Source organism: Dasypus novemcinctus, chromosome 10, assembly GCF_030445035.2.
Source record: "Dasypus novemcinctus isolate mDasNov1 chromosome 10, mDasNov1.1.hap2, whole genome shotgun sequence".
Taxonomy (NCBI): domain Eukaryota; kingdom Metazoa; phylum Chordata; class Mammalia; order Cingulata; family Dasypodidae; genus Dasypus; species Dasypus novemcinctus.
Genome location: NC_080682.1, coordinates 8,636,571 through 8,646,712, shown reverse-complemented (window position 1 = coordinate 8,646,712; position 10,142 = coordinate 8,636,571). Strand labels below are relative to the sequence as shown.

At 48.8% G+C, this 10,142-nt stretch overlaps 2 protein-coding genes across 4 annotated transcripts; one reads left to right on the top strand and one right to left on the bottom strand.

Moving 5' to 3' along the window:
- Positions 1-327: 327 nt before the first annotated feature.
- On the bottom strand, positions 328-8,317 carry EIF1AD (eukaryotic translation initiation factor 1A domain containing). 3 transcript variants are annotated; one of them, XM_058305147.1, is made up of 6 exons: positions 7,777-8,317; positions 6,953-7,130; positions 6,707-6,815; positions 6,499-6,607; positions 6,277-6,327; positions 328-5,670 (listed from the first exon to the last, which is right to left on the bottom strand). In XM_058305147.1, the coding sequence occupies exons 2-6, from the start codon at positions 7,037-7,039 to the stop codon at positions 5,526-5,528; spliced, it is 501 nt and encodes a 166-aa protein (XP_058161130.1). In that variant the 5' UTR covers positions 7,040-7,130; positions 7,777-8,317; the 3' UTR covers positions 328-5,525. The 3 variants fall into 3 exon arrangements, with proteins under 3 accessions (XP_058161130.1, XP_058161131.1, XP_071074052.1); XM_058305148.1 differs by having other exon boundaries at positions 6,953-7,127; XM_071217951.1 differs by having other exon boundaries at positions 7,863-8,317.
- An 18-nt stretch (positions 8,318-8,335) lies between these two features.
- Positions 8,336-10,117, top strand: BANF1 (barrier to autointegration nuclear assembly factor 1). Its single transcript, XM_058305149.2, has 3 exons — positions 8,336-8,447; positions 9,153-9,291; positions 9,572-10,117. The coding sequence occupies exons 2-3, from the start codon at positions 9,169-9,171 to the stop codon at positions 9,716-9,718; spliced, it is 270 nt and encodes an 89-aa protein (XP_058161132.1). The 5' UTR covers positions 8,336-8,447; positions 9,153-9,168; the 3' UTR covers positions 9,719-10,117.
- The last annotated feature ends 25 nt before the right edge of the window (positions 10,118-10,142 follow it).

The window sequence follows — 10,142 nt, the reverse complement described above, 5'->3', positions numbered from 1 at the left end:
AGAGAATATAACCGAGTCAAGAACAGAAAAGCTGAGTCATCTAATACCGTAAAGATCTAGTTAAAAACCTACCCAACACCCCCTAAAATTGCCAGGCACAGTTGGCTTCACACCAAGTTTCACCCAAGTTTTAGAAATGCAATAATCCAATCTTCACCTCTTCTGAGGAAAATTTAAAAAAACAAAACACTCCACCTCATAAGATTGGTGTTTCCTTGATTAAAAAAACAGGAAAGGGCAATACAGAAGAGGAAAACTTTAAGCCATCTCACTTAGGAACCTGGATGCCCAAATCCCCAAAATATCAGGAAACCAAAACCAGCGATGTTTAAAAAAAATACATCTTGACTGTTTTATTCCTCGGATTCAAGGATGTTTTAACATGAGAAAATGCATCAACGTATTTCACATTTACAGATTAAAGAACCATGTGGTTGCCATTTGTGTTCCTTGGTACATATATATGGGTAGCTGAGCAGACAAGAGAGTAAGGGGCTTTGTGGGAAAGCCCCAGAGGAAATGACCTGGCAGGCCACTTTAGTCCTAAAGTAATGGAGGTGTAGATGCTGAAGAGTCCCAGAGCCTCAAACCAAACTAATCATAGGAATCAGTCCTAACTGGTTGGATTTCACCATGAAGCTGAAGGAGCAGGGGTAGAACACAAGGAGGAGTGTGCAGAACGTAAGGACCCTACCTCCTTCGGGGTTCTTGGTGGCAACCCACATAAGCAATACGGCTAATAAGAGATGGAGACTTAAAAGTTTTAGAATGAAAAAAAGAGGTTATTGAGTAAATCACAGAATCATTCAGAGAGCTGGAAAAACCTAAAGGCCAAGTTTACAGATACAATGCTGCCCCCAATCCCCCTTCTCCCCCCAAAAAAGAAAACTCACATAGACACATGATAAAGTGGGGAAGAGTCAAAAGAGTTGTTAGAGGAAAATTTACAGCCATAAATACATCAGAAAACAAACTAAATTATAAACATAAAACTCAAGAGGCTAGAAAATGAGCATATAGACCAGACCCAAAGAAACAAAAGAATAGGAGAGTAAGGTAGAAAGACTTCTTACAAAGCTAACCAAAGAAAATAAAAGACAAGACACGTTTGTAGTTTGACCTGCTGTCATCCCTTGCCTTCCTTTTTCTGATGACAGACTCTATTTCATAGGAAATGCATGTCATGTGGACCAGGTGCAGCTTGCCTGCCTCCACCCAACCTACTGTCCCCCAACACACACACACACACACACACACAGTGCAGCTTGCCTGCTTGCACCCAACCTACTGCCCAACACACACACACACACACACACAGTGCAGCTTGCCTGCCTCCACCCAACCTACTGCCCCCCAACACACACACACACACACACACACAGTGTAGCTTGCCTGCTTGCACCCAACCTACTGCCCAACACACACACACACACAGTGCAGCTAGCCTGCTTGCACCCAACCTACTGCCCAACACACACACACACACACACACACACACAGTGCAGCTTGCCTGCCTCCACCCAACCTACTGCCCACCCCCCACACCCCGGCCAGGGTGGTCAGTCAGGAAAGGGCAAATGACCTGAGCAAGACCAATCAGTTTTCCCTGAAATACATGGATTCTGAAGGAACTTTTTTTTTCCTCTAAGGACTGTGTGTAACTGGAGCCTTCTGTAGAAACCACCTATAGGACAGAATAGGATTGAGCAAGCAGCAGCACAGACAACCTGAAAGACAAACGAGGAGAGCCCAGACGAAACCATTCCTGAAGCTCTACTCTTGAGACTTCAGACCAATGGGCCCTTGCTTGCTTCTGCCAGTTTGACGTATCTTTTGTCACTTATAAGTAATAAAGTCCCGAAAAGATACAAACACTCCATGTGACTTTTACCAGTTTAAATATACTTGAAATATAGAAATATGTTAGAAAATTTACCAAAATTGACTCAAAGATAGAAAACATGAGTAAATAAAGATGCAACAGAAGAAATTAAAAAGGAGTCACTAGCAGATGTTTTATAAACCATCAAACTTTGAGAAAATAATTATATACATTTTGTTCCACCAAACTTTGAGGAAATAATTACTTCCTATTATAAAGTCTGGAGAAAAAAAATAAATGTCTCCAAACTGGTTCTCTAAGGCTAGCACAGTGCTGATATCAAAGTAGGACATGAAGATGATTAAAAGATCAACGTGAAGAGGATGTGGCTCAAGCAGTTGGGAGCCTGCTTCCCAAATAGGAGGTCCCAGGTTCGGTTCCCGGTGTCTCGTAGAAACAAAAAAAAAAAGCAAACAAATGAAATAACCAACTCAGGGGAACCAATGTGGTTCAGTGAATAAGCACTGGCTTCCCACATATGAGGCCCAGAGTTCAATTTCTGGTCCTGGTACCTCACAAAAAAAGATAAATGTGAAATTGGCCTAGGAATAAATGTAAAAATCCTGAATAAACAAAACACCATAAAATCAAGCAGGATTTATATCAGAATGCAAAGATGGTTCAACAGTAGGAAATCTATTCATTGAACTGGATAATAGGAATAAAACAAAATTTCTTTATTATTTCAATAGATGTCATGTCAAAATTCATCACTGATGATTAAAGGGGGAAAAACCCTCAGTAAGCTAGGAACAGAAGGAAATATCTTCAGCCAAATGAAGATTATCTACCAGAAACCTAAGGAAGAGTCATATTTCAAGACCAAACATGACAACCATTCCCACTAAGAGGCTCAGTCAAGGGGGCCATTCACCATTATACTGGAGAGCCTAGCCACTATAATTCACAAGAAAAAGTAGATGAGTGGAAAGGCCAGAAAAATAGAAAGAGCAGAAAGGATGAGATAAAAACGCCACCAGTAGGATATGATTTGATACTCTCTGTAGGAAAACCAAGAGACTCAAATAAAGATTAGAAGTAATGAGAGTTCTCTATTAGAAGTAATGAGAGTTCAACTAGATCAAGCAGGTGAGTGGCATAAAGAACAACTAGAGTGACACTAAGTTTGACAACTTTCCTATGTGCCAATGACACTTAGAAAGGTAATTTCAAAAGATCTCATTCAAAACCAAGATTAAAAAAAATCCTATTCATAACAAATAACTACAGAATTCCCAAGAATACACCTGAGCCATTTGAAGACAGTAATATTAATACCTTACAAAAGAATGCAAAGATTTGAAACTGTTAGGATACTACTTCTCTCCAAATCAAATTATGAGATTTAAAACCATGCCAATGAAATCCCAACAGGATTTATAAATGAAAATTGACAAGTTTCTTCTAAAGTTCTTATGTAAGAGAAAATATGAAAAGGCCAAGCAGTATTAAGATGGGAATGAGGGAGCTGGCTATCAGGTATCAAATCATAGTATAAAACAGGGTATTGGCACATAGTCAATGGGACAGATTAGAAATTCTGAAAAGAGAGCCATGTGTATACAGAAACTTAGTTTACAAGAGGTGTTTCAAACAAGTGAGAAAAGAACGACCTATCTAATAAATTGGTTAGGGAAAAGAGACTATACATTTATAAAAAAGAAAAAGGAAAAAAAAAAAAGAAAGAAAACTTCAGAGGGCTACGTCCTGTAGAAAAACAAAAGTCAGATGTCTTATATACACACATATCTTTAAGTCACCTGGCTTGCTTTTTTAAAAACATATATACATTTTTATATATGTGTATACATTTAAGGCTACACTAAGGACTCATAAGAGAAAGTGACTCAAAAGCAGATAAATGGAGCGGTAGCTGATTGTTTCTGAGATGGGAGATTGATTCTACAGCATGTTTGATGCTAATGAAACACAACCAGTAGAGAATGACAAAAGAAAAAAAAGTCCTCAAGAAAGCAAGAGGAGAGACAGGCTTGAAAGCACAGAGGGAAGGGTTACCTTCCCACTGAATTGCAAGGGGAAGAAAAAAGACTAGACACGCAGGCGCAGGCATAGTGTTTGAACTGGTAATGGGATGGCGAGGGCTCCCTCCAGTGGCCACTATGTCTTCACGAAGTAACCAGCAAAAGGGGGAATTGGGAATTGGGAGATGGAAGTTTTGAAATAGATACCTCCTAGAGTAGTTTGCTATGTGCTGCTCAGTGTCCATTTAAAGTCTGTAATTGCTAAATTAAGGTAAAACTGGTGGGCCAAGTTGCTTGTTTTCTCTTTGGTATTTAGTTACTTGGGTGGAGGCACAAGGGTGGGCAACTGGGTTCACCCAGGATCAGGGTTTTGCCAGGTGAATACAATGGAGGGAGGCCAGGCAGGCGAGCAGAAGGCATGAAGCACAGAAGTATGCTGGACAAGAAGGAGAGTGGAGACAGGAAGCTAACGGCAAGAGAGCTGAGGGATAGTTTTTTACAGTGAGTAGTTGAGTAAATAAGCAAGAAAACAGGAAGTGGGGCCTGAATCCAAAAGGGGTTGCAATTTCTAGTGGATACCAAGAGTCCAGGGAGTGACCAAGGATGCAGGCAACAAATGCAACATGACACAGAAGGCATGGGCATTAAAGCTGAAGATGTCAGGAACTAGGGGGCCACAGGCTCGAATGGGGTCATCCGTGGGATGCAGAAAATAATGACATGACCGAGGGTGGAGAAGACCCTAAACCAGAAGGCCAGGTCCTCTTCCACTGAGCAGTGACCAGAAGGCCAATGACCGGAAATGAAGACAGAGAAAATTAATATCCAGGGGTGGGAAGAGTGATGGTCTAAGTAGACACAAGGCAGCCAGCAACCCTATCTCCTGCTGCTGACACAAGAGGGGTGAGAGTAAAAAGGCAGCCTCCATTTCAAAGTTTACGGGGCAAGTGATGTCCTCAGGGAAGAGCCAGGTTTCAAACCAAGTCAGGAGATGGAGAGACCATTCAAAACAAAATTAAGGATATAGGGAGGTTTGCTGCTCACACAGTAGACATTCTGGAGGAGAGAGTGGTTAAAGGTGGAAGAGTCTGGGCATGTACACAGAAGCATGGCAAGGAAGCCAGGCCTCTGCAACAGTGGACTGCCAGAAAGGCGGGGTAAGCAGCTCACCAGGCATCCTGGGACATGTCCTGAGTGTCTCTTCGAGGTAGGTGAGCACTAAGTTCCAGGTCTGTGATCCTGAGCAAGCATGCGATGAGGTGGGCAAGTCCCTGTCACTAAGCAGAGCAGGGAGGCATAGCACAGGGTCTGGCCCCTGAGAGTGAGAAGCACAAACCACCCGGGGGAAGAGTCCAGCCATCCTCCACTCCCTTTCCATCAGCCCTTCAGCCCACTGGCCCAGGAGGCCTCCACCAAAGAGCATGTGGTTTTTCCCTTGACCCCAAGTCCCTCCTCCCCCCAGAGAGCCACTCAGACACCAGCACAAGTCACCACCCACCAGGGGTTTAATTCTCCCATAGGTCAGAAGGTCAGTTCAGAGAGGGGCCCTGCCTTGTCCCCCTCCAGGGGTGGGGAAGATCTGCAGAGCATCCTGGGAATGTCCAAGCCCAGGTAGCCAGGGGCTAGTCTCTGAGCACATGGAGAAGTGGGTCCTGGCATTTTCAGGCTGCTTCCTCCTCGTCACTCTCCTCCTCGCTCTCGTGATACTGTCTGCGGTTGGTGTTAACGAAGAGGTCAGAATCGTCCTCAGAGCTGGACTCCTCTCCTGATGACGGTGGCTCGGCTGGGAGTTCTGGCTGAGCTTGTCTGCATGGGGGAAGAGGACACAGCCAATGCCTTCTGAGAAAGCCAGCTCTGCCATCAAGGGAGCCAGGAAAAAGGAGGACCATTTGGCCAGTCAGGCCCCACAGGCCAAAACCCAGCACCCCCTTAACGACTAAAAGGAGGGACACAGACAGAGAAAATGGCGGGGAAACCTGGCGAAAGAAAACAGGGTAAAGCCTGCTCCCCACCCAAAAGTTTGCTTGAGCCACTGGTTTTACTTAAAGACATAATGATTCTACTACCATTAACTAACACTTAATTGGGTCCACATTACATACCAGGTACCATACTAAGCAGTTTTTACAGGCATTAGTTCCTTTAATCCTCACAAAGCTCCCATTTTATAGATAAAAACCTGAGGCTTAAGAGATGAAGTAACTTGCTTTGAGTCATTCACCTGTGTTTGTCAAAGCCAAGACTTAAACACAAATCATCTCATCCACATTTGTAAGCACACATTATACTACACATTTAGAGACTCTCGTGGGGGACCCTCTGCAGGGACAATGGAAGGCTCCATCCCCTGTCAGGGCACCAGGGCTTGGAACCCTGTTTTCTGTATTCCCTACTCTAAAGCTTATTCCTTACCTGCTCCTGTTGTTAGTGTGTTTCTCATCTACTTCGGAGAAGGCTGCAGGCCTGTGCCAAGAGAACAGTCAAGTTCAGAAAGGACAGAGAAATCTCTGAAGAAAAAAATTGCTTCCAGCTGTCCCTGCCTGGGATGCCGTGACCTTCCCTCCCCCAATTCCGAAGCTAAGAAGCCAATCCCCCCAGAAGCCAGGGAGCCAATGCTCAAGGGGACCACCCTACCAGAGCCCCTCCTTCTGCAGAGAGCGCACATGGTCCTTGCAGAGCACAAAGGAGATCTCAGCCTTCACCTTTTCTCCCTCTTCAATGGGGTCAACAATAAGAAAATCCCCTGTAGGCAGAGGAGAGAAGAGGCAGTCAGTCCTACGGCCAATGAGGGAAGCTGAAGCCACAGTTAATGGTTCTGTCTCTAGGGGTCCACCTCGCGCACCTCTCTTGATCCAGATGTTCTTTCGGTATTTGGAGGGCATGCTCACCAGGAAGCGCTGCCCCTGGGCTGTCTCAACCTCATGCAGGTTGTTTCCTGGGGTCCTGAGTACCTGGTCCAGGAGAGAGCAAGAATCTGTCAGCCTCGTCAGTCAGATCAAAATCGTGTAGGTGGCACTGCACCCTATCCACGTTCCAGAGGCTCAATGGGGGTGGGGGAAAAAAGCAGTTTGTGCCCATTGCCACTTACCCTCACGATCTGCTGCTGGTCAGAGGGCACCATGTGCTCCCCCAGCACCTCCTTCACCACATGCTTCCTCTTGGTGGCCTGAGACATGGTGGGTCTTGTCCCGGGGAGGGGGTGAGGAATGCAGAGACTGTCACCTCCTCCTGAGTTCCTTGGGTGGCAGGCTGAGAAGCCAGGACTGCTATGAAGATGGGGAGGGGTCTTTTACTGAGGAGTGACTCAGTGTACTCATTAAGAACAAGGGCTCTAGACTCTAACTGCCAGTCCAACCTTGGCTACTTCCCTTGTTAACTTCTCTAGGGCTCAGAGAAAATAACAATAGCTAACTCAAAGCACTGTTACTGGAATAAGATAATGTAATTAAGGGTCCTGACACAACGTACAGTACACAATAAGCACTCAAAAATAACTGCCGCAACCCCAAGTACTGGTATAACCATAAAATTACGAGTGCTTTAGAGAAATCATTCTGGGAAAAGCCCGGGAAGGGGAATGCGATAAACTCTATCTTTCTCAACAGGTTTCTACACCCCAAGTCTTGCACAGCCACACAACATGGATCCTCGAGCTATAATCTCTCAATACATCACAGGCAGATTAGTTAGGGCACACCACCGTTGACGAGTCGAATTAATGAAAAGTCGAGGCGAGCGGGCTTGGTCCGCAGCATCAGCCACACTTCTGGCTCAGAGACTGAGAAAAGCGCCGGGCCACCCAGACTGACGGTTCCCAAAGGAAACCCCTAAGTGTCGTCCCTAGCTGCTGCTCCCGCCCTCCCCTCTCTCCTATCCCAGAGGAAAGACCCTCAGAGAAAGACCCCCACTCACTCTCCGGCCCTCGGCTCCCACGGGCGCTGGGCGAGAGACCCCGTTGCCCCAGGCTTGACGCTGAGAACGGTTCCTCCACGACTCACTTCGCAGATGAGCCAATGAAGGCTCGGAAAGGGGGCTGCCGGCGGTCACAGCGTCGGCGCCTGCTGGGACTCAGACCTCCGGCGTCACGGGTTCACGCCCAAGTCTCACCAGCCCCGAGGCGCTGAGGACAACGCGGGTCCGAGTCGGACTCCTCCGAGCGCTGTACTTCCGGAGCTCGCTCGGAAGCCTCCCGGCCACCCCCTGGTCCGTCCCTCTAACTCTTCCCACCGCCAGGGAGGCCGAGCCTAGGTCTGTGAGTTCCGGGAGCAGGGCAGCAGGAAATGGGCGTTTTCGCCTCCGAGGCGTCTACTCCCTGACCAGAGGGGCCACCCGAGAAGCGAGATCATATAAGGCTGCCCGGCTTCCCCGAAGCGACCCGAAAGGAGCGCCCACTAAGGGCTCCGTGGAGGTCGGGATCGCCTCATCTCTATGGCTCTAAGTGGGTAGAAGTGCCCGACTGGGATTTTAGAAGGCGGCTCTAAAAGCGAGCCGGAAGCGGAAGTCGAAGAAAGTTCTAGTGGGCTGAGGTAGCGGCGGGAGGAGCCGGGTGGCGGGAGCAGCCGTTACGGGAGCCGTAGCTGCTGGTGAGCGCGAGCCGCGGAGCAGGGCCCGGGCTGGAAGCCAGAGGAGGCGCGGGGTGGAGGGTGGAGAAAGGCCGCAGGTGCTGTGGGCGGCCGGCGCCCGCTGAGAGGGCTGCGCCGCGGCGCGCGTGGAGGAGGCGGGGCGTGGAGGAGGCGGGGCCCGGCGCGTGGGGGCCGCGGCGCGCGCTGGGGGCGGGGCCAGTAGGACCAGGCGCGGCGGAGCCGAAGCGCGGTCCCCGCGGGTCAGGAGCAGGTGTGCGGCGCCGTCCGTCTGCGCCCTCGCGCGGCCAGCAGGCTGGGGCGGGGGCTGGCGGCGGGTGGAGCGCGGAGCCCATGCGTGTCTTTTTCAGACCAGGTCGCCGTTCCAGGCGGGGTCAGTGCCTTCGGTACCCAGCCAAGGTCACATTGGGAGTTAACAGCCGCTGGGCGGGCCCTGCTGCTGACTCTGGGGAGCCTCCCCGTACACCGCGCCACCTGTTAGGGCGGGACAGATTTTCTCTAGGCAGTACCAAATGACCTGCAGGAGGCGGAAGAGATGTCTTTTCTGAATAGTGGACTAAAGACTATCTGGGCCTCAGTTTTCGTATCTGTGAAATGAGAGTTATCGAATTTGAACGGTCTCCTTTTCCTCCTTGTTAGGGATTGCCATTGGGCCCTTGGGAGTGCTAAGGTCTTCAGCTTTAACCTGCTTTTTCTTGGGATTCCCAGATTAAGCCTGATCAAGATGACAACCTCCCAAAAGCACCGAGACTTCGTGGCAGAGCCCATGGGGGAAAAGCCAGTGGGGAGCCTGGCCGGGATTGGTGAAGTCCTGGGCAAGAAGTTGGAAGAGAGGGGCTTTGACAAGGTTTGGGGTGGTTGCATGTACCTGGGGAGGCCTGGGGTGGGGGAGACCACAGTATTCCCGGGTGGATTGGGAGTGAGAAAAGTGAGTGTGCCTGTTGGGGGGTAGAGAATGGGATGTACTTGGAAGAGACAGCCCGAGCCTGGTCACTTGGTGGAAGAGAGGTGGGGGCAAAAGCCACCCTCCTGCCTGGGCTCATGTACTTTGAACCCCTTCCTGGTGGCCTAGTTCTTAGCCCAACAGTGCACTTAGCAGCCTGCCCTTTGCTTTGCCTGTTTTGCAGGCCTATGTGGTCCTTGGCCAGTTTCTGGTGCTCAAGAAAGATGAAGACCTCTTCCGGGAATGGCTCAAGGACACATGCGGCGCCAATGCCAAGCAGTCCCGGGACTGCTTTGGATGCCTTCGAGAGTGGTGTGATGCCTTCTTGTGATGTTCTCCAGGGAACCCCAGTCCCAGCGTCGAGTCTCCAGAGTTTGCAGCTGAGCGGGGACTCCTCCCCCATCCTCTAGAAAGGAGAAGATCGCTGTTGTCAGTACTCGCCTCCAATGTACTCCAGGGTCTTTCGGGAGTTCTCTCCCCTCACCATTTCAACTTTTTGGAAATTCTCACTGTTGCATGTGTTCCCCTTCCTTTTCCTTCCCCTGCCTGGTCCATGAGGACAGTTATCAGCTTTCCGGAGTGGGTTCCTGGCCCCTTTCCTTTCCCCACCCTCACCCCTGGTCTGTTTTATGCCGTTTGGCTCCTTTTTTGTCAGAACAGTCGCTGACCTTATAAAGTTTTTTAAGTCAATAAAGTCAGTGGCCTTCATGTCAGGGCTTTGCATTGAAAAGCAACTGGTCTGTGAGTGGCCTCCT

Coding starts and splice junctions, on each gene's coding strand:
- EIF1AD (XM_058305147.1), bottom strand. CDS start 7,039: ATGTCTCAGGCCACCAAGAGGAAGCATGTGGTGAAGGAGGTGCTGGGG. Junction 6,816..6,952: donor ACCAGCAGCAGATCGTGAGG/GTAAGTGGCAAT, acceptor CTCCTGGACCAG/GTACTCAGGACCCCAGGAAA. Junction 5,671..6,276: donor CACACTAACAACAGGAGCAG/GTAAGGAATAAG, acceptor TCCCCCATGCAG/ACAAGCTCAGCCAGAACTCC.
- BANF1 (XM_058305149.2), top strand. CDS start 9,169: ATGACAACCTCCCAAAAGCACCGAGACTTCGTGGCAGAGCCCATGGGG. Junction 9,292..9,571: donor AAGAGAGGGGCTTTGACAAG/GTTTGGGGTGGT, acceptor CCTGTTTTGCAG/GCCTATGTGGTCCTTGGCCA.